General features: G+C 32.3%; 1 protein-coding gene across 2 annotated transcripts in view; it reads left to right on the top strand.

Moving 5' to 3' along the window:
• The window catches only part of LOC100161445 (LIM domain transcription factor LMO4.2), a 69592-nt gene extending 56465 nt beyond the window's left edge, over positions 1-13127 (top strand). For both annotated transcript variants that reach the window (XM_001949588.5, XM_008185599.3), the window contains exons 5-6: positions 11036-11183; positions 12151-13127. In XM_001949588.5, the coding sequence (XP_001949623.1) occupies positions 11036-11183; positions 12151-12363 (361 nt within the window). In that variant the 3' untranslated portion in view covers positions 12364-13127. The remainder of the gene's footprint in view (positions 1-11035; positions 11184-12150) is intronic.
• Positions 13128-25847: the final 12720 nt, after the last annotated feature.

Here is a 25847-nt window from a genome sequence, read left to right as displayed (position 1 = left end):
GCACGTGTAGCAAAATACACCCGAAGAGGACTATTTATATCTGTTTTTGTTTTTTTTTCCCCACGGGGGAAAGCCTATACCTACCTACTTTAGATTTCGTCTGGACGGGAGAAAAAAATGAACGGCGGCTGCCATAACAGACACCGCGGCGCCAGACACGCGTATATTAATACTGCGCCTATATACCTATTTAATTTAGAGCTTGGCGTGCGGACGCCGCCGTTATATAATAGAATATTTACGAGGAGGCGGTGGCGACGACCGTATAGCGAGATGTTGCGGTCGGATAACGTAAACCGTCTGGCGGGTGCGGTACGGCGGCGGTCCCGGCGTCCATCCGTCCAAGGCCCGAAACGAAAAGGACCCCCGCCGGAGCTCACCGTCGTCGGGCGCGCTCGTCGCGTGTGCGTTGTGTGTGCGATAATCGGTTCAGACAGGTGGAAAAAACGAGCCCACCGACCGACAAGAGTGATAATCGAGGGGCGGGGGCGGCGGCGGCGGCAGGGTGAATGGTTTATACGTAATTGAATTGTCACTGGCAACTCGCGAGAGCTAATTTTCCGCCGCCGCCGATATGAAACGATTGTCAAATCGGGCGAAACGTTGTGTTACTGTTATCCAAGCAACGAAACGACAAAAAAAAAAACGACGACAACCTTTTCCGCCACTCACATAATAAAATAATAATAATAATAACACGACCGAGGAGGAGACCCTCTCATTTTATTATTTTTTCGCCATATTTTTGAGTATACGCGTGTTTTTACAACAAAAAAAAACTCATCCCTCGCACCACAAATGGTTTACAAATACGGCGCGTCATTCGTTACACGATTCGTTTTCCACATGACTTTGTCGTTTTCCCGTTTTTCGTCTGGAACCCACTGCCCGGAAAGACTATAGGTATAATATATTATACCAATCGGCAATCACTGTCAATCAGCGCCGTACCTAGGGGACAGGGGTTTCCAACGGGTGAATTGGTTTGTGAAAATAAATAATTAGATACCTACTCAGTTGTTGCAAAATTAGGTTTGAAAAATATAGTTGGTGCTTTCTTAGTTCTTACTGATATAAAACATAAAATACAAAAAAAAATGTATATATATTATTTAAGGTTGTTTTTTGAGGTATTTGAAATTCGTCGTACAACTTCAATTTCTGTCAATTGTTTATTAAATACTTTTTTATTTATGATGGCTTAAGCTTTAATCCACCGTTAAGATGTCTATTGATACTAAATGCTTACTGACCAGTTTACTACACAGTTTTGACTTGAAGGATATAAAACAAAATAATAATACAATTGTGAATCCTGCAGCGTAACGCCGCTGGTACCCAACAGACCCAATACAGAACCTGCAGGACACATCGCAACTGAATTCTGTCGTTCGTATTGCAAGTGGAATATATTATTTTTAAAGTATATCTATCGATATAAAAAAATTAAAATGTCCACTCTCTTGTCAAATTCATGAAATTCATGCGTGTGCGTAAGTTGAATGGAACTAAAATCGAGTAGTGCAGTAAACGAAATATTTTATACAGTAAAAAGTGATAACCGAAATATGAAATTTTGTATAATATGTAATTTGTATTACTATTATTGACTATAGGTACCTATAAAGTATAAGGTTTTGATTTTGTTTTGCATAATTTGTAGCAATGTATTGTAGTAATAACTAATACTATAGGTATAAGTACTACCAGCTAAATTTTGTTTTTGAAATTAAATAATATTTTTTGTTTTATAATCATATAATTCATCATAATTGAAAGTTTTCCAATGTCAACGATATTGAATGATAACAGTTTTGAACTTTTAATGACAACATTTGCATTACAACGAAATTTATTTAGGTACGTCTCATTTAAAGTGTGCAATATGAAAATGTAGATATTTTAGCCTCCGCATATACAGACAGCCTCAATTAAAAACGAATTACGACCACGCGCCGACCAGTAATTAAAAAAAAAATAATAATAATAATAACTCACAATAAACAACAGTATAGGTTATTAAATCATTAGTACAACAAAAAAATGCATGAATAGAAATAATAACATTTATTAAAATATAAGACTAAAACAATTTTACGAATAAAATAATTAAATTAAATTAAATTTCTACGTAATTATTCACAAAATTAATTATTTAATCGTAACGCGCGTGGCGCTTGTGATGCTCAGTAATTTTGTATGGCAATAAATAATAACAATATTATATGGACTGTAATACTGTATTATTATTATACCACTTTGTTGTTATTTCTGTTGTTGTTGTATAACAGTGTTTATTAGTATTATATTATTCCTTGTATATGGCAATAATTATTAATGAAACGTGATGGAAAAAAAAATTGCAATGACGTTACAAGTAAAAAATGTATTATTCATTGACGGTGGAATCGGAATTTTCAGCTCGAACGTTTAGACAATTACATTATTAAACCGTGGAATTATACGTATCGCATTAATTATTTAAACGCTCGTTATTCGTTCCTGAATGTAAATTATATTATTATTTTCAGAAGTCAATTGGGATAGAATATTTACAATATTTTATGACTATTCTTCGGCTGCATTTTCCGACAAGTTTCGTATACGCCACGTTCCAGCGCATTTTCCGTAGGATTCAATTGGTATTTCTCGTTTGAGTGAACTCACATGGCTGTAGTATACGACTATTGTGATTTGCGGTGTTGTTATTAGCGATCGAAAACCGTAATTTTCGTTGAAACGCCGAAGTAATAAAAACGCTAACTCATAATCTTACATGTTTTTTATCAACTGCTGGGATGGGATTTTTTTGGGTATTTGTTATACCGGTGACGGAAATAATATATATAATTACAAGTTATACCTTACCAATATATACCTGCTAATACCATGCTACCCCGGAGTTTGGATATATTTTATCGTCAAACATTGTTTTTTGAATAATTCTCGAAGCGAAAAAAAAGGACAGGCTATAAAAATCATAATTATTTGCAAAATTAACGTTTATGTAATAATATTATGAATTTAAAAAAAAAACAAACAAACAAATTAACAAATACGAAGGACTTTGAAAACTTTGTTCGGCCGATCCGAACGTGGCGCGCCAAAAGTCAATACTTACGGACTTTTTTCGAAAACCATATTCCGTGACGATAAAAAAAACTTACAAGTTACATGAATATCTTACCAATGTAAACCTGAAGCTTTATGCATATATATAATATTTATAATGGTATCGGGAAAACGGATTATATAATCCTATCTATACTTATAGACACGTATAGCTTATTTACGAATGGGCGACAAAAGAGGGATGATATATATATCTATTGTATACAAACAGTGGAGCACATAAAAGGGGAAAATCCGTCGTATGGCCCTCGTAGTGGGCGCCTCATTTCTGAAAAGTAGTGAATTAAAGCTGTTTCGGCCATCTCGCACGATATTATACAAGAGCCTTGATCATTTCTTGACTTAATAATATATTAATTTAACCGCAAACGCGTTTAGGTTTATCAAGAACAAAGTTATTCATTTTAATGCATATAACCCACCTATTACTATTATGAATCTTGTAAAATGCAAATGCACACACAGCATCAATTGTGCAATATTAATAATCACTGTATATTATATAACTGTTATACGTATTTATTTTAAACTCGCGCTGTTTATGGTGCAAAGAACAAAAACTACTCTTATAATAAAATTAAAAATACCTTTAATTTTTACATTTCAGTAAAATATTAATATGATAAAGCACTATAATTATATTATAATGTATTATATACAATTTACAAATCGGTAAGTATAGCATTTAAATAGTATAAAGACACATAGTATTTTTTTTTAAATCGAATGTTTTGCAGAAAGTAAACAATTTATAAACTCAAAATTTAAATTCCATTTAGTCACAACGTTCAGTTACAAAAACTTACTACGTTTCTTACAAATTACAATCTATATGATGTAATGTCGGAAATCAGAATTTACTATCTGGTTTTAGTCAATGAAAATAGATGCTCAAATGAACCGTTAAAATATTTCTGAAAAATTTTAAAATATTCAAAATAATATAACAAATAAGTATTATTCGCATGCAATAAATTGTTTGAGGTATTTCCCTAGGATATTTGTGAAATATCATCAATTTTTAATTTTTAGAATTTGTTTTTTTTTCTGTCACAATTTTTTAACATAGACAAATAAAAATTAACAGTTTTAATGGTACGACTTCATAATGTAAACATATGCTATCTAATTAAAAATGTATCAAAAAGTAATATTAAAAATCACTTGTTAATGTATCTTATAATATATACGTTCTTATTTCTATTTAAAATTGTATTGTAATCTGAAAATGATTTATTACTGCAATTGGGAATCTTTATAAACATTATCCAACCTAATACAATGGTTATACATTAAAGTTATAAACTAACATTCTTCATTTATACATAAAAATAGCTCTCCTTAAACTATATAATATATTTAAATATTATAATTTTAGTTAAAATTATTCGAATAGATAGTTTTATTTCTAGAAAATCATATGGTTAGATTTAAAAAAAAAAGTAGTACATACTTTTAAACAGAAATTATATGGCATATCTTTAATTTTACAAAATATTAAATTTTAATTAATATTATGCATGTCCTAAACGAATTCCGGGACAAAGAAAGGAACAAGTTAAACAGTTTTTATCAGAGAAACTTAAAATAAACGCGCGTGGGACCTAGTGCAGCGTATACAAGGTATATAATATAATCAGGGTGGAGAGTGGGCAAATTCGGCGACAAAACTGCCGTCATAATCCGGAAGGGTCTTATACTGCAGCGTAGTCAGTCGCTCTCCCTTCCCCCGGAACTCGTTCTTCCTATAAATATACGTATATATATACGAAGGATTAAAGACTTAAATTACAAACTCCGGCAGCATAATAAAGGTTCTAATTCGTCGTCGTCTCTTCCAAATCTGTGTACTTTATCACGTGTCGTCTTCTTAATTCGATGTCTGCTTGGCTTATCGCTGGGTCTGGTGCACCCACATATAGATACGCACACATATATAATCCGAGCGGCGGCAAGAAGCGCAGGTGAAGACGAAAAATCGGTGTAAAGCGATTACCGAACTCTCGATAAGCGTTTTTACGTGGCTAACACCACTTGTGTATTTTATTTACCAGCAGCTACCCCTCCATTTTGCTTCCCCTCCATTTCACCTGCTTCACTACACTTTAACGCACGCTGTAGTGACGACAGTTGATCTCTATTCAAACATTGATAAAATGTTTTTTATGACTTTACAATTACTGCGCAGCGATATCGCGATAAGTGCAGCTACTGCTGCTACACTACTCTACCAAATTTTTCTAATTTGTAGACGTATTTTTCTGTTTTGATTTCAAAAAATCTAATCAGTACATATAATATAAAATTAATCAACGAATAAGAAATATTTGAATAAAACATTTTACAATATGTAAATTTAAAGTTACTTAAATAAAGTACAAAACGAATATATTCGATTTAGATAAAGGAAAATAATTTATTAATATTTATTATTGCTGCAGATACGTTTAAAAACAATGATACTCGATTCGAAGTTTGAGGTTACAATTGGCAATATATATATATATATATTTTTTTGCGCGATTGATTGCTTCCCATGTATTTTTTACTACACTAAAAAGGCGGAGTTTATAAGAATTGCTTTCGATTTAAAAGAATCGAAAAAAACAACATGACCGAGATGAAATTCGGAAATTGCACCCACACTAATGACAACAGCGTGTTTAGATAAGGGTAATAATTCTTGTGCATGACGGAGAAGACGGAAAACGTGAGAGACTCATAAAAAGAATTCGAAAAAAAGCCTTTAACTGATAACATTTCTCTTTTTTATTTTCCCTCCTCTATGATGTTCGTCGTTTGGTTTTATCACTGCTGCAGGGGTGGAAATCTTCCCAAATGTACATGCCTATATAGTATACGCTGATGAACCACAAAACACCAACACTTCATGTGGTGAATTAATATAATAAATATTTTTTTTTGTAGCACATAAAAATAAATAGCTAATCAAAAATTGTTTTTTTTTTATGTGCGTAATTATTTTAGTGATCGAATCTTTTATTTTTCGTAAATTTCAATTCCACTGGCACTAAATGTGTTAAATAATCTAAATCGAAATCTATAAAAATACTTAAAACTATTTTTATTGATTTTAAGATATCACATTATACCAATTCCCGATATTTTTTTTTTTGCATCGATATAGTATTATAATATTATATGATATAATATGATATATTATTTTAAACCTATAATTTATTTTGTAAAACCATGCAAGAGCCGGACTCTTCAAAATAAGACCCGGGCTTGGTTGAACCTAGGTTTTATTTAATTAACCCGATACTGAATCACGATATAATTAAAAATACCTGGTTTGTATGCGTATAGGAACTAGGACACTATAGGTACTATCAAATTGGTATTATTAATACTGTTATAAACAATAAATTATAGTTATATATTTAGTATCGAGTGTTGACTTATTATTGTGCTGCAGTTTGTTTACTAATGTTAAATAATTATTGTTGCTGGGGACGAGGTGGCCGAGCGGTCTAAGGCGTCGGTTGCGGCGCTGCCGTCGCCGGCTCGATTCTCGGTCACTGGGCAGCATTTTTCTTCGGGCAAGTCACGGTGTCCGGAGAACAAGTGCCGCCATCCCCCACCCGGGCATGGCAGATACCTACGGGTGCCCATTAAAAAATCTGCCAAAACTACACACACGTGTAAACAAAACTACAGTACCCTCCCCTAAAAATAAACAAAAAAAAAAAAAAAAACAAAAAACAGCTAATGGCTATAATTGCCGGGCTTAATGATCAATAAAAAAAAAAAATATTGTTGAATGAAAAAGTAAAAAAGAAAAAACTTGTATTATAATTTATAAATAGTTATATGAATTACGAAACACTATAGTAAAAATCAATTTTATTGATTCTTTATCATCACATAGTATTACTTAAGTTCAAAAATCAATAAAATGTATATTCCTATTTTTTAATTGGTTATTAACATAATATGAAGGTACTCATGTATTGAAATAATATTTCAAAATAAACATAAATTTAATCATTTTCTTAAATTTTTAATTTATTTAAGTATAATTACATTAATGTATAAATTCATTGAGAAACCAAAAATAAATAGTCTAAAATATGCATAAGTACTTCTGAACCATATTTCATAATTTATTAAAAACTAAAGACACACTTTAAGTTTAAACACTAACATGAATTAATTTTTGTTTTCACTTAAACCCTTCGAGGCAAATTTACTCAATCTGCATCTGACGCAAGGGAATATTATTATTTAAAATACCTAATAAAGTAATAACTTTTTTTACGGTCCACTGTGTGTGTATACTTAAGAGGTCTCTTCTGCAGTCTATACATTGCAATATGTGAACAACAAAACCAGCGTCAATAAACACCAGAGAAGAGTTAATTAAAGGACGTCAGTATACGTTGGTGGCCCTCCACTATCGAACCATTAAGATCTCAAGTTCTCTTCAGGTAAACTTTGTTAAAGTACCTACTTATTAGTAGGTGGTACAATCAAAAACTCACTAGGAGATAAATACGAATTATTCAGTCATGAATAGACATTATATGAATATGAATGAAACAAATATATTTCACAATTTTTTTTTTTTTTTTAATAACATAATATTTTAGTTACCCCGCCTTGTTTATAATATGCCTTGCAATTTGCATGCTATAATATGATAATCTACCACACTATCGGTATAGAGTAATATAAATACACGCCTTTATAATATATCCATTATGAATATACATATAATGCGGCCATCAGAAAGAATGTTTTTTGAAATATATAAATTATTATTAACATATGAATATATGATTTGTCTGACGAACATTCAAAAATATGATAGTCAGAAAATATGAACCTATAGAAAATAAAGTAATATAAAATAAAATATGCAATAATCCGTACATCAACGTTTATACGATACGAAGTATTTATGGAAACCAAAATGTATCAAAATTATTGTTTTTTTCAACTAGTTAACTGTAAGCTTACATCAACATGAACATCCAACACGTGAATATTAAATATTTAATGTCTAACTAATTTTATAATTTAATATAGCCCTTTTATTAACATATTCTAATTTCTAATGCAATAATAATATAGGTACATTATTTTACTGCAACACGCCTTATTTAATCACTTCTCGAAAACCTTTTCGTCCACACATGTATATTAATATATTATTATATTAATTTATTATTATTATGTATACGCCGTATATATAAGACTTTAAACTTATATATTATTATATTATAAACTGCACCGGGTAAACAAAACATAATAATTCCCAAGTCGATATATTATATTGTCATAATTCATAACTCCGTATAATAATAATTATTAATACCGACTATATAGTGTGGACTAATTTATTTCGACGGAATCACAGACGCCGCGTGGTAGAGACGAAATCGACCGGCAGACTGACGCATTTGATGCTGCAGAGACTTACCGTTTTTGGGCGTTATGCGTATATATATATATAAATACTGAGAATTCGTTAAAACACGCATCTCTGGATAATGTATTCTCCGTTTAGCCAAAACGTCATCTGTTGTTACCTAATGATTATTCACCGTAAAGTGCCTTAGACGTAACAGCTATAGCAGCAGCAGCAGCAGCAGCAGCAGGATCAGCAGTAGCAGTCCCGTTACACATAATACATAGGGAAAGAGCGACGAGCTGCGGCGGTATCGGTGAAGAGGGAGTGGGGGAGGGACGAATGTGTTAAAAGTTATTCATGCAACTTTAAATGCGAACGAAACTTGATTTTCTGCAGTGGTGGGTGGAGGTGGGGTATAATATGGTGCAAATACGTATATAATAATATAATATATACAGCGGCGGGAGGACGCGAAAACGCGTGCGTATATATACATATACTGATTAATTATTCGACGGGTGCAAGCGCGCATCAAGCCGAGAAACTGGAAGAGAGGTTTTTGTTTTTAAATCGTCGCCATCCGCGTGAAAGGATTTCCATGTGAGAGAAGTCGAACTACGCGATGCCGCGTGGCGAGAGGGAAAACTCGCTTTTACCCGTCGTAGGCCGAAGGAGTGGCGGAAATATGGCAAGAGAGTATACGTGGCAGGTGCAGGACGAATAGCGCGAGTCGAGCTCACGAGTTTTAAAAACCGTACGAGCTCGTCGGACCTTACATAATATTATGTCGTGAATAACGATCAAGGTTATTTTTAAGAAGTATTTCGATTGTCCATCGCTACGTTGAACAGCGATTTATTTGAAAACAATATATTGAGTTCGATTTTAAATTTAAAATAAACGAGATGACGGTGAAATATAACTGAATGCTTATTAGTAGGTAGTAGTTTGTTTTGCCTAATTCTTAGCTTTATTAATAGGTATGCGTTTCTGTAATTGTCGATATATACAGGACCGGCTCAAGATAAAATAGTAAAACTAAAATCAAATTTTACCGCCCCTAACAATATAATATTATCAATATTTTGAAAACACCACCCTCTTACTAAAGTGCTGCTTAAGTGCCGCCCTAGGCGTGGGCCTATGTCGCGTACCCCTTGAGCCGGGCCTGGATATATATAATAGTTTTAAGTCAAAATCTTAATAAAGAAAAATATATCTATTGAATAATATTATGATTATATATGTATTTTATAATACTTACTTTCGACCGTTTCCCTGAATGTGTTGAGAATTTATAATGATTTCTGATTCAACAACTTGTCGTTCAAGTATCTCTGATACAGTTATCAAGATTTATGTAAAATAAAGGAATGTATAACTGCCGATTCAGCGGAAAAGGCGAGAGACAAATGTCTGGACGTTTGTATAATAATAATCTTTTAAAACTTTTATAAATCAGTTATTAATCTCAAGTTTTTTCCCATCGAAAACAATGCTATTAAGTAGCAAAAAGTGGGAGCCAAAGTTTCTTTAATTTATCGACACAATAAAGACATAATCCGGGGCGCCCTCGGACCGTAACATAACTGCCCTGGGCACGACCTTTAAATGACTTATAAATCTAATCGAGCTACACTCATAAACTGTTTCCTCATAAACTTGATTTAAAGATTTTCAAAAGCTATGGTAAAACAAATAACTTCAAATAAACAATATCCACCGGAAACGTACACCCTCAGTGATGATGTATATGAAAGACGTTAGAAGACGGACTCCCCAAATATGATTTATTAAAAAAATGTTATTTCTCCCGTTTAACACGCACCCTATATTTAAGATTTCCATTGGACTCAATTTTATTTACTTGTAACACATTAATTTAAAAACGAAACTTTATTATTAGAGTTTGAATTGTCCCTGCAGGCTGAAATAATTCATTGTCATACCGTATGAAATTTATTTTTTTGTCAATTATTTTAAGTGTTACAATAATATTATTTGAAATATATGTAACTTAAATAAAACTACGAAAACACTCATATAGTCATATATACTACTAATAATATAGTATTATTATATTAATATATTAGTATCTTCACATAATATATTATTATTAAGCGTCTACTGTGTTTTAAAATATTAATAGTAATTCAATACAGTATTAATCAAAACAATGAACCTTATGTTTTACATTATGGCAATAACCCTTTTAACTCAATCGATTTCAAATTAATTTCTAACCTGATATTCCTTTACTAATTAATGTATTGTGTGCACCTCAAATAAACGGATTATTGTCGTACACTCAGATTACATTTCAAGATTATCTCTTCTCTCTAAACCCTATCGAATTATTATTTTTAGGTTTTCATGTTTACCTTCTAAATTTCATAATTGATAGATTTAATGATATATTCAAATAATTTCAATCGAATTACGTATAATATACATATTACACGCGAGACGATTTATCTGTGAGACAGTTGACAGTTGTTTGATGTTGTATTTAATGTTGATTTTCAGATTTTGTGTCGGAGACCGCTTTTATCTGTGCGAAAACAAAATATTATGTGAATACGATTTCGAGGAGAGAATGGTATTTGCAAACATGGCTTATAATCCAGCTACTTTGGCTCAGTTGAAACGCCACGCCACACACATACCACCAGCGGTACGTATATATACATAAAATAATTACTTTCAAAATCAAATTACTTTGTTTAAATTAAATAAATATATATATTGTTTAAACTCTCATTGATTAAGATACAAATTTAAAAACTTAGATCAATTTCAACATATTTTAGATTACCTGTAGTTTAAATTATTTAAAAACTCCCGAATTCTTTGTGACAGTAATTTGCTTTACGTATATTATTTTTTAAATGTTAGCGATATTAACTTAAATGAATAGTAAAAAATATTTCAACGATCTGTTCCTAGATATATTATTATTTACGTAGTTTATACCATTAACTAACCATAATCAAAGTTCCTTCTCATTCATCTCATTACACTACCCTCTTCTAAGTCTCACATGCCACCACCAACTGTATGGCTAATGAGCCTTTAAGACGTCTATAATGTCGTTCGCCAATGCAGATCCTGCCTTTAACGATTTATTACTTTAATTACGTGCTATTTCTGTATTATAAATAAGCTATTGTTATTGTATATTATTATTAATTAATAATTACTATTCTTTAATGACTTATGTTATCTTAAATGTGTAATGTTCCATGTTTAAAAGGGCCCAGCACGTAAGATTAAAATATAATAAAATAATATGCTGACAGTGTAGTCTTGTACGCATCTTAAGCAAATACAATATATGCACAATACACATGTTAGGTTATAGAACTAGACAACAATGGTTATTACTTATTAGCTATAGACAACATACATTTTGTTTAGAATTTTTTTTCATTTTAAATACTTAATTATCTATATTAATCTATTTACGAATTCTGATTCTTAAAAAAAAAAGAAATTTCATTTCATTTATTGATAGTCTCACTCTATAGTATGTCGTGAACTCATGAAATTGGTCAGCTAAATTAATCATGTTTTCTACGTTTTCTTTTTTTTTTTTCATTGATTAATATTTTGTAGTATGTCTTACGATCGTTTTGTTGTAGGTTGGTGGAGGGGGTAGAGCAGATCTACCGATGGCGGCAGGAAGCAACGGGGCTGGTGATCGTAGAGCCACGCCAACTGATTCACACCACCATGGACATCACCATCATGGGCACCATCACGGAGCACCCACCAGCAATGGGCACCAGTACGGCGGATCGGGGGCCACCACGAACGGTGACCAGTCTCAGCTCCAATTATACGACGTAAAATGATAACATAAAATCGTGTTACTTCTCAAAAAACGCTCTCTTTTTTAAATTTGATTTTAGAACTATTTTGTTATTTATTGCCCACGAGTATCTTGATATAACTACGCATAATATTATTAGATTTATTGACAAAAACAAATCGTTACAGACAGATCACTTCTGTTTGGCTAGTCACGACGATAAGATATTATTCTTAGTATAAAATTATAATATTGTTTAAATTTTTTTCACAAGCTAAAGTGCAAAATAAATTTTTAATTCGTGCAATTAAAAAAAAAAACTGTTAATTTAATTACTCATTAATGGTTTTTTTTTTTTGTTGTTGTTGTTGTTGTTGCTTAAATGACACCAATCAAATAGTGTCTATTTACTGTCTTTAATATTTAAACTAAAATACTAATATTATACATTTTAACATTAATTGTATATTATGATTTAAAATTATTCCATTTGTCCAAATATCGAAATATATTAAAACAAAATTATCTTTACCAAACTATACTTTGTAATAATAATATATATAGTATAGGTACTAGTTTAGTGTTAAGTACTTGTAAGTTTGTATGTATTATTCTTTTTACCCTTATATAAAGGATCTCTTGTTGATTTAAATAATGTTCTAAGTTACCTTTGTATTGTTTTCAATTTTATTATATTTAACAGTAAGACGGAACACTGGTAGTATTATATAATATTATATCTACATGTGTATTATGATAATAATATGTGCGTGATTAAAAACAAATATAAAAGTATTTCGTTGGCACCACTATATAGATATTTTGTTTATTTATTAAATTTCCGATCATCTTTACTTACCAGTTACCGCCGTCAGTTTCGAGTAAAACAAAATCTATTTTTACTGACTTAACAGGATTTATTTGAACGTCGACGTTTTCTCTTTAGGAACAACTCAACGGGTGTTCACCGCGTTTATCTCGGTATACTTGTATACAGTAATGTGTAACGCAAGTTTACAGAGCGTGTTGCCAGCTTATATACTCTTCAAAAACACCTTTAGCGATATACATCGTAATCTCTAAGTATAAGGTTTAAGAACTAAAGCTCTATTTTTCTTAACTTAATATTATTATATACAACATCTAAAATTTTAATTTTATGTCGGATATAGTATACATATAATATGTTAAACACATACTTAATTTATTCATTGGTTGTTTAAGAAGTTTAGGGAAGTAGCTACCGTATATATAATAATATATTATATATACGCAGTCTAACTCTCAGCACCGTTCGCGTTATTCAAAATTACCATTTGCTCAGCTGATTTGTTATTACGTGAGTCTGAGCCCGCCGCAGTATATTTACCGCTCACAAAAACGATAAGTTTAACATCGAAGTTTTTGCGGCCTCGTAAAAATGATAAACCGGCCGTACATTATTTTTTATCAGCGTTCCATATACATATACTGCAGTCTGCTTTATCGCGCCCGCCCATTGTTACGTGACTTCCGCGAAGCAACCCCCGGTGATGTACTGCGCTTATACGTGTCCCGTCGCTTCAGATGCCTGCCTCACCCCTTGTATATAATATGTACACGATGACGATTTTTTTCTGTTTGTCTACGAGACTATATAATATGTACACGAGCTAAATCGAACTCGTTCAAAAATGCATGAAAACTTCTCTCGAATCCGCGCGCGAACACTGTACGGAAATTTCCGTTCGCACCGGAAATGCGTGAACGGAGAAAAAAATAAATACGTCGACGGCGCGACAGAGCGGAGCTTTCCGGATATTACACACGCAGGCGATTTTAACGATCCTTTCAAGACATCGGGGCAATAAACCACTGTTAACTCTTTACAGATGATGTTATTATTTTCGTTGCCGGTCCCCGTCAAAAGCCGCCGCACATAATAATATATACTCGCCGTTTGTGCGTGTGTAAGACGCGTGTGTGTTTTTACGTGCCCTGTATAGTATTATTACGTATGTATGGAATAACAATAACTACGATGACGGCTGCAGTGTTCGATTTTATTCGAATGCACGCGTATAACGATAAGATATTATGCGTGCCGAGGGATCATTATATAATATAATGCCAGACTCCGCACGGATATTTGTGCAGGTTTCTATTAAATAATATATTAATAATATAATAATATTATGTAGAGCACTGCAGCACTTTTTCGTCAAACGAAATATTTTAAATCACATAATATACTCGCTATACATACTGATACTGTTCTGTTGTCTGTTGATCAGTAGTTTAATAAGACTATTGATTGAATTATTAAATTTTGTACTTGGCGTCTATACTATTCGTTATGTCACATATTTTCGTTGAGTTTTGTAACACAAGCCACTTCGGTGGGTGGTGAGTCTCGCATTTAATATAATTAACGTGAAATAGTTGGTACTATAATTTTTTAAATAAAAATTGTAAATCCTTATTTTATTCAAGAAAAAAAACCAGACTCAACACGTGAAAGCCATATTATATTATATTAATTTGGTAATTCCGATGAATGAAATACAATTCCAAATATTATAAAAAGTATTAACCCTTTTTCTCTAAGTAGATCACACAATATATTAGCCACACAAAATCAGGCGTAGGTATCATAGAGAGATCACGAGTGTACCGACATTTTAAATTTTAGATTAAAGACTGCGCGCGTAAGGTTCTCCAGCGACGGGGTGATTAATATTAAATTGTATATCTACGGCGAGGTGATAAAAAACAATATTAGGTACGATAAAATCAACTCTATTTGGGTGTACCAATCGAAAAGTCTGCAAAAAATCAATTTGTGAACGCTATTTAATAGGTAATAATTAGCTTTTATACTCGAAAATGAGCACTCGTTTTGAATAGGTACCTACCTACGAAACGCGTAAGCGCGATATAATATGTAGATACATAAGTCACGTGCACTATTTCGGCAACGGTGGAAAATGCCACGAAACTCATTTGTTGACTGTGTCATTGCAGCGTTTGCATAATGTTATCGGGTGTATTATATTATATTGTATCGCGGCGTCGTTCAACAATAGCTAGGCAGGTTATAACTTGAGATAAACGCATTAAGACGTCAAGTGCGCATTGGGAGTGGCGGGGAAAGGATAATTAAATTACGAGGAGTGGGGGACCGACTCAGCCATCAGACTTGTCACCTGTTCGACAGGACAAAAGGACTTCAATCGACAACGACGGCGTTTAATTGTCACAACACAATGCACCGAGCTTATCAATTTATTATTGTTGAAGGGTTCCCTGGTTCGACTTTCACAGTTTCCATTCTCCATTGTTAAGTTTTGAATATTATAGTGTCCGTTTTGAGATTTTCTAACCGACATAGCATATCAAACAGACGACAGATCGCAATCAGACAAACACATCATAAATTTTGCAGTGTATAATATTGTGCTGCAGCTAGTAAGACATAATAATATTAAATATGTACCTACTACCTATTATAGGTACTGAACATATTTCCAATAACGGTTACAACAGCTATAACATGAAATCTCGAAAACCACGTAACCTGTCGCGTATCTATTTAAAATAATAAATACTATGAGGTCGATTGAATATAAGTTTAAACAATTTAAATATTATCAAAACACGATAACCATATTATAAGACCCAAGTAGGTAAGTTCCTTATAATTGTTTATACCATCACAACTCGTCAACCATCCTGATGCGTAATATTTATACTAATGTGACACGTTTTGAACAATTAATGTAATTTAAAAATTAATATAAATTAGCTGGCATCTATTAGAATAAAATAAGGTTAGATAATCTATATATATAAAAAAATTGTATAGGTAGATACTAGGTGTGAATACAAACGATCACAATTTGCAGTATGTTTACTATAGGTATATACTATAATTTATATTATTATATTACGTAGTACGTACAATTATAGGTGTGTGTATAGTGTATATGCTGTAGCTTACACTGTAAGCTGTACTGTAAGGCCGCCTACAGTACAGTTTGGTGATGCAGAACGATATCGATTAATTATAAGTAGGTACATCGTGTAACGATACAGATTACTGACTAGTCATTTATGTCGAACTCGGTGAATTTGCTTAGATAGACAGAACACAGGAACGTAGAGTACGAGCCTATATACAGTATTCGCACCCACAGCCAGTCGAGTTAGAATCGCGGAGTAGAGACTATATCCACCAGCAGTCATATCTACATATTAAATCGCATAATAATTTACCTGACAGATAAAACATAATAAATCAATATTGTTCAACTCGTACTCCGCTACTCCTGTGATCTTCAATAAACTACCCTCAACAACAGGGTTACTCAGATTTAGTGCACTGTATAATAATATAACTATTTTAGACATTTAATAAATTATTGTATACGTTGCTAAGTCGTGTTCGATTGAGTTAGTTTATGAACGCAGGTCATAAGTTTCTAGGACCTGTAAAATATAACTTAGAAAACTTTATTTATATCAGTCCAACAACCCGGTTCTCAAGACCGGTTCGTGTAGAGGGAATAGCCAACCATCTACTCCTTAACTGGATAGGATTAGGTATAAATATCGACAGCCACTTGGTTTAAATAGCCAAGGAGGTGTGTTGCAATCGTACATCGATATTCGATATTAAATTTATTACAACTTATATATTCTATTTATTAGTATATTGATTAATTTATTTTAGATACTACGATATTGGTATTGGATATCGATGTAAGTAAAACGATATTGATTCTAAACAAATTGGTTATATTATACCCACCTACTGCTTCACTAATGAAATTCCATTTTACGGTTAGGCTATTAAGTACCTACACATCTTGTATTTATAAATTATTATTATAAAATATATCATTCCATAGGTACTTAATAAATACTTATAATTGATTAAGTGTTATTTATGCACAATAACAATGGATTCATATTAAGCTCTCACGGTACGTCAATAATTATTATACTGTATGTTTATACAATTTTTGATTTTTAAATTATAATATCAAGGAACACACTAATGTGGAATATTTTAAGTACAAAAATTGATTTGCATACGGCGTAAACACGTTTATTCCAAGAGCATGGCGCAAGTAAATCCGGGGGAGGGTTGTAAATTTAATTTAAAACTTGCCACTTGAACCAACAAATATTCAGATATGAAAACAGTGTTTCGAACCGTATAGAGGTTATATAATATAGCTGCGGTGATTCTAAGATTAGCGTTCGGTGTGTAGGAAACAATGAAATTAAGTTTGTTAATTATTATTCCCAGACCGTCAACTCTTCATTCGCATACAGCACAGCTGGGTGGAAATATTATAATATAGACCGAATATTGTTTCAACGTGAACCTCGGTTGGCTGATAACACACACACAAGGACTGACGTACTTGACAACTACTCGTTCGTCTTAACGGTTCCCCAGTACCCCACCGCTCCCACGCCAGCGGCGGAGACAAGATAACGCTGTTTCGAGATAATCCCTTTAGAATAGATTATATACAATTCTTAGTAGTTAACTGTTATGTTCTAATTTAATTTGAAATGCGTATAGAAGCCTTCAGCTGTTATTACAATCAAAGTTAAATTAAGTTTTCGATAAATACCAGATTAGACTTGACCAATTTACAAAATAGACACAATATGTACGCATTACAAATATTTGGCGCCGGTGTATTTGTACTTTTTGCAGAAGATTTGCAAAAACTCAATACTGCAACACGAACAACTTACATGACGAATTAAATGAATGATGTATAATTTGACCAGCGTGATCTTGTGAAAAATTTAATTATTAGAAATTAAACAACATAGTATATCATCATAAAAATTTAAAAAAAAATCATGAGAGAAAAAATATAGAGATAACAACACTAGTTGTATTATATATTACTATTATAAATCATTGCTTTCATAATACAAATTATAATTTATAAGGGAGCTCAGTTAAAAATAAACTCACGTTTAAGACGTACCGTTCAAAAATGTTCGACATTTTCACCTTGTTGACACTGTTAGAACACTCCGTGATTTCATTGCACTCCATTTTCGCCTGAAGAACTTTTTCTGGGAGGTAAGCTTAAAGGTAATATCATATCAATTTTTTTTCTGATGATATGTCTTGGAGCTACATCCGAATCGCGTCCAAAAAAAATGTATAGTGACAACCGATTTGCATCCATGGTTTGTCTGCTGTAGGTCCGAGTTGCGTACACGCAGTTTATCAAGTCCGAACTTTTAAATATTTTGTAACAATTGTTTGTCAATATGGATAATATTGGGAATCATTGGAACCATATAACGATAAATTGGGTTTCCCCAACCTTTTCAATACTGGTATATTTTGTAGATTAGTAAATATTTCTCAACCAATATACGACCTGAAAATTAATTTTGTTTTTACATTTTAACTATTTTAAACATTTAAAATTAAAATGAATTATTTTGAAATAAATTAAAAGGTGATAAAATGTGAAAAAAAATTATTTTATTGTAATAAATATAAATTATATAGGTATTATTATTTTTTTTTTTTATTTATTGATCTAAAAACATTGGCTTCTATGGCCATTAGTTTGACTTTAACTTAAAATTAGTTTACAAATATATATTATTGTATCGATGGCTATACATTATTTCTTTTCAAAAGTTCACTTTTAAAAATAATTTTCAAAGATTGTATATAAGTATAGTGTTATAAATCTTATTTATACACATTTTAGACGTCTGCAGACTTGGTAGGTTGGAGTGAAGGGAGAGGTAAATGTACAATCTTCATTTAACTACTATTGGGGATTCGGTGATTTTAGTGAAAACCCCTGAAACACGCAGATCTGTCGTGGGAAACCGCGGTCGCCGTTTGACTTAAATATGATTTTCCGGACGCTACTCGGATAGGGTCTCGGACACGGGTAATTTATATCGATCTATATGGCCTATATTATACTGCGTCCGATATAACTACACTGCACAGAATCCGGTACGTATTATTTACGACGTGTATAATATTTAAGACGATAAGTAAACTTCACGGTGCGATTTACACTGATAACCGTTAAAGCAAACCCAACCCTCCACGCGCAAAACGGTGGCTGGGAGGCGGCGCGGAACCAATTAAATAATGCAAAGTGGCGAGTCTTAAACGATCGCGGCGGCGGCGGCTCGGAAGCGGTTGCGGTGGCGGTGACGTCGTCCGCGGATTATCAACCGACCAATTAATATTCAAAGTCGCCGGCCGCGGTGTATATATATAGCGGCAATACATTATTATGTATAAAGGTATTATACATCTATACAGGTGCAGTGTATATAATATAACGACTTACGATGGAGGCAGTTTATATACATATACACCGCCATATCAGTATGTATATACACGACCAGAGGATTAAAGCTGGTGTATATCTTCGCAGAAAATATATCTCCTCCAATGCCGTCTCAGCATAATACACGCGTATGTGTATATATTATTATAATGAAATATCAACAATCCTTCGGACGCGGCAAACCGACCGCGCGAGCGTCTTATAAAACCTCCCCTATACCCCCCTCCCACCGCCGTCATTGTCTAGGTATATGCACACACAGACCCTCTGCTCCGAAACGGTCGTATACTGCTATCATCGTGGATGTGCGCGTATAATAATTCCAACCCCCACACCCTACCCGAGGTTGACCTATACACTGCAGGCAGTGGCATCACATGCGCCCTATCGGCGTCTTCCACGCGCGGCGTTAAGTAAAATACGATAAATATATATTTATATTTATACACACATTGCGTATCCAAAAACCAGCAATAATTTGTTACCGGCTAAACAAAACAAGATGGGGCCGATCCCGCGCGCTCGTAATTCATAACAATGCAAATATTGCTTATTGGTATCAACGCGCGTCTCGACAACCGCCTAATCCTATTATATAATATATCGTATACATTGTACGCGACTTAAGGCCAATGCTGCAGCACCGTGGTCCAGAAATGTATGATGTACTGTAAAATGTCTGCGGTGACAATCTCGTCGAGTTACAATAACAGACGATATTATGATCAACGTAAAACACATTTTTAAAAACATCGCACGACGCCAAGAATAATTTATATAATTTATATAATATTATCATTATTCAACCGATAAGGTAATCCGTGAAAAAATCGTTCGCTCACAAAACCTATGCCTATCTGTATTAGGTATATAAGTAAAATAAATCAAGTATATAGAAATATATCAGTAAACTCCAAATTCAAAATTTTTGAATGAAAAAAAATGAAAATAGAAAATACGAGTGGAGTTAGGAAAATAAAGCCAATACGGCGACGCTACAGATAAGCAGGGACTGGAACCTTTTGAATTTATCGGTATCGGTTCCGGTACCGGTTCTCCAAAAATAAAATAACAATTCCGGTTCGGTTCTGGTTCTTTGATGAAAAAAAATAAAGGTACCGGTCCAAATAATTTAAGTTCCGGTTCCAGATAATTTCGGTACCAAAAAGTATAATAATTTCAAATAGTCATCCAGAATGTGGGTATAATTGAGGTTAGGTTAGGTTAATTGAGGTATGAGTAATATTAGAAAACTTATAATATATCATAGATAGGTACATAGGTTATACACAAAACCGTAATACCTTTAAATATGATAAGTAAAATTATTTTATTTTTGAACCTAAAAGTAACTTTTTAATTTAAAAATTCCGGTTCCGGTACTTTATTATCTTAAAATAAAGGTTTCGGTTCCGGTTCCAGAACCGGTTCTTTTAGGTTCGGTTCCAGTCCCTGCAGATAAGCAACCATATAGTTGTGCACACCAAGGTCCCTTTTATTTGTTAGCCTCTACAACTCAACGGCCGAATTTATTTACACGGACTGACCAAGACGGTGTTCTGACAGACCTGCACACTAGTTGATACGTATTTACTACATTTCAGGAGTATCACAACTATCATGTTTAAGCGAATATCAAATGTTTTTAGATTCTAAGCGGAGCGAGGAAGCTAGTGGTTTTTCAATGGCGTTCATTTATTTTTTTTTTAAGTTTCTACCAGAAGGATTGCTTCGATTTCAACATATAGTATCTTATCTTTTAGAAAGTTGAATCAAAATGGTACTTTAGGAGATTTTCTCAATAGTTATTTAATTCCACGGAAAAAACCACCGACAAATTACGAAAAACCGCTAAAAATGGGATATTAATTTCTGACGCTTTGGTTATCACCGTAGAAACGAATAAAAAATTATTACATTATAATATTAATTGAACTTACAGGATATAATAAATAATAACAATAAAAAATATCCAGACTGACAAACCATCTCCGCTCAGAATCGTTTTTCCTATACAGTGATATTATATCATTGAATTCAAATTTAATACAATCTATTATACATTGACACACTTATAACCTACTGTACAGCAGAGCGACATCCACTTACCCGCTTTTTAAAATTGAATTCTGTATTATAGAATAAATACAGTTTAACAGTTATTGAATTAAAATTAAAATACATATTTACTATTACATCTATATTAATCTATGTGGTGTACGTACACATGTACACCTAGGCACGAGCCACCGCCCACCACTGCAATGTACCACTATGTACGGCCGACTCCGGTTCAACCGGCAGTACTGTAGACGGAGCAAGATGATGTGGTGCTCGACGGCGATAACTATGACATGTGACAGCAGCATCCGAGCAGGATCAGTGAGAGGACGAATCTGAAAATCATTGTATCGCGTTATAAAAATGATGGAGTGGCCACTACACCCCAGTACCCCACACATACATTTTAGGGAAAGTTAAGCCACTTAATATATAGGCAATAAATTATTAAATTACATTAAAATTATTTTTTTACTATACAAATATAAAACGGTGATGAATCGAAACAATGAGGCATTATTTTATCTATCGGGCTACAATAATAATAGAACAAATATGAAAAAAAATATCAAGTACGAGTTTAGAAATGAGAATATATTCGTTAGAACGGTGTCGATTCAATTTGTAAGATTTGACTCAATACTCAAACGTTATAAATCGTTTGGACGATTGCTTATTCCAGCAAAAATACTGTTTGGGAAAATTGTTATGAATAGGCTTATTAATAAAATAATATATATATACTGTATTGTAATGCAAAATTTCAATTAAAGAAAGATGGACAAATGGTTACAAATAAAAAATAATTGAGCTTATGTATCTTTAATATTTTTCAACTCCCATTAATGAAATTTATAAAGAACGTAGCATTAAATTTTCTAGTTTTTTTTATCGAGCAAGAGTTTTTATTGTGAATAATTTTAAAAAAATTCTAAAAATTTCTTCAGACTATAACTAGCTCAAAAAAAGTAAAAATATTTCGAAAACATTGCCATTTATGGAAAATGTTAATATTATAAATATTTGGTGAAAATTTCAAGAGTCTACAATTTTTAATTGTTGAAGTACCTACAGAAAAAAAATTAAATCGATTTTTTCAAAAATTGGTTTGCGTAAAAATTACTATTTTTTTTACAGTTTTAGACATGTATATGTCTTATGGCTGGAGGTCATTCTATACATTTGTATGACACGGAGAGCGTCACCGTTACAGTTGCCATGACAGCCAAACAATAACAAAGATGATATTAATCTTATAACGTATCTAGGTTACCATCAACAGCCGATGATTAATATATTTAGGTTACCATAGCAACCTAATTAAAGTTTTTTAGATTCTGAGCGTAGCAATGAATATATTACATTTACAAGACATATACATGTCTGATGTATCTGCATGCAGTGGAGATACTCCTTTTTTTTTCTTGACGCTTTCTAAAACTTCTTGGAATTTTCAATTTTGATTTTCCAAAAGTACCAACTAAATTCACTTTCTATCAGAAAAGATGCTGATCTCGAATATTGGAGCATTTTTACTACCTTGATTCAATTTTTAAGCTTTTTGACCCAACAAAAAAAATTGTATTTACATTTATAGTAGAAAAAAGAGAGATACATTAGAGTTATACTAAAAAACAAAATTGAGTTTTTTCTAAAACTGGTTTTGTGTAAAAATCTCAGTTTTTTGTTTTTCCTGGCGATTTTGAAAACTTTTGAGAACTTTTGTCCCCCAAAACCACCGACTGGATTCACTTCCTTGCCAGAAAAGATGATGTTGAAGAAAATTGAAACATTATTTTTCCTATCCCAAAAGGCGATGACAGACACAAATGAAAAAAAAAACATTGTAAAAAATAAAATACATTCATTTCTGCACTCAAAATCTAAAATTCTGATGTTTTCATAAACAAAATAGTGTTTCTTTTTTTTTCGTATTAAGTATCAAGAGTGTATTTTTATTTTTATTTATTTAAACGGAATAATGGGTCCCACTGAACATGTTAGGGCCTACATTATATATAGGTACAATGGTACATGTTATGGTAAAAGTACGAATACCGATGAAACCTAGGTTTTAACAGTAAATGACTGCTGTATGTCACAGGTTCCTATTGTGGGGATGGATTTTATATAGTTATCAAACGCGATTTAGTCATGACCATTATTGTGATTATAGAATATCAATAGATATATTAATTGTAAAATCAAATTTCAACCTTGGTAAAATAGTCGGCGTCCGTTAAATGTATTCGCCCTTGTGACGCAGTTTTTAAATCGTTGGATTGAGCTCCAATACTTAATTTTTCCTAATTTGAGGATTCGAGTACCTATCTAACTGTACAAAATGACTGTCTTCGAATTTTTAAAATCCTCAAAAAAGATTTTAAGCGTTTCACGGAAATTTTTTTTAGAATGGAAGGCTATTATAGCCATGGCTATACATTGTATGCATACAAATAAATAGCTATATACTAAAAGATCTACATTATATATCTAATTACTGCAGTTACTGACTTTCTAATTAATAAATATGCTGCGTAGATGTATCACTATAATTATTTTTATTTTGTATCTATTTATTCATTAACAAGTACCTATATATTTTTTACCAAAACAATTGTCAAACTATGAAATGATATTTTATGAAGAATATATTTGTATACATTATTATATTTGTATTAACTTAGAAAAAATTATCACAAAAGAATTTAACTTTTATAATACAGTGTTTATAAAATTCGATTTTAGTATTGTTATGAATGTATGATATTAATAGTACACTTGAAATAAAATTAACTAGGTAAGAAACATTTACATTTTTTTAAATCGGCTAATTAAAAATTATTGTACTGGGACCCAATCATTAGCCTGGCCGTGGGTCCGTCACCGGGCAGACGTATGATAGGTACATAAAGTATATATTATATTATATAGAAAATTATATATTATGAACGTTAGTAATAATTTTTTTTTGATTTTATTTACTCGTTTACTTAAACCGGCGTAGAGTAATCGTATTACACAAACTTTTGCGCCACGACGTATTATACTGCAACACGCGGGTTTGCCGTTTCAAACCCGACCGACATAGATAAATTGTTGTAAATAAACGTTTTGGAACGTCTTTATCGCGGTGAGTACCCACCGAAACACGCGGTTCTGAAAAATTACAGTTGTTTGCTGGAACCTCGGATGAGGTAAAAATCGCATTGGAGAATATTTCGGCAGGCGCGGGGAGGGGTTGGAAAAAAATAATTGGAAAACATTTGTAACATTATGGACAATTGACCACGGTGATATAAGATAACGAGGGCCATAGAGTTACAACCATCATGGTCACCCCTCGCCCTTACTTTATATATACCTATATATAATTATATATACTACCTCGGTTAACCTGCTGCACAGTGAGAAATTAAATTGAGTGAGAACACGAACACTTGGTCCCAGCTAATTATATCCGAAACGCACGGAAACCCGAAAACGAATCTCGAAAAACCGCTCTACCGTTTATAATTCACTGAACAGTAAGCGTCTCCGATGAAGGGGCAACTATATATACATGCCCCGTTTTTGTTTTCGGTTAACTGAAAGTCGCGCAAACAGAATCTTTTAAACAACAATTCGGGTAAAAAACCTAAAGTGAAATAAATAATTAAGTGGTATAACCAATTGGGTACCTATACCACAGTGTTAACTGTTAATAATATTACAATAAAACGTTCGATGTTTCGATGTATTTAATAACATGTGTTTTATAAATGTTATTATAGAAATTATAATATAACGTATCGATAATTAAATATTTATTGATATATTATACATACATATAATAATAATACATATATAATAATAATATTTATATATTTATTGATAAATAAATAATACAATATTTTAGATTCTAAACTATCACTAAAACGACTGATTTTTTTTCTTTATCAATATTGATGACCTATGTAGGTACTATACCTGATTTATGAAATTTTGAAAAAAGAAACATTAAATATAATAGTATAATATGATGATTATAATATTATATTTTATGCGTTTGATTATAGTACTAATCATATTGCTGTATGCCTGTACACATAATAATATAAAAGTTTTAATAATGTATATC

The sequence above is a fragment of the Acyrthosiphon pisum genome, chromosome A1, assembly GCF_005508785.2.
Source record: "Acyrthosiphon pisum isolate AL4f chromosome A1, pea_aphid_22Mar2018_4r6ur, whole genome shotgun sequence".
NCBI lineage: Eukaryota > Metazoa > Arthropoda > Insecta > Hemiptera > Aphididae > Acyrthosiphon > Acyrthosiphon pisum.
This window is presented reverse-complemented; position numbering and strand designations above follow the sequence as displayed.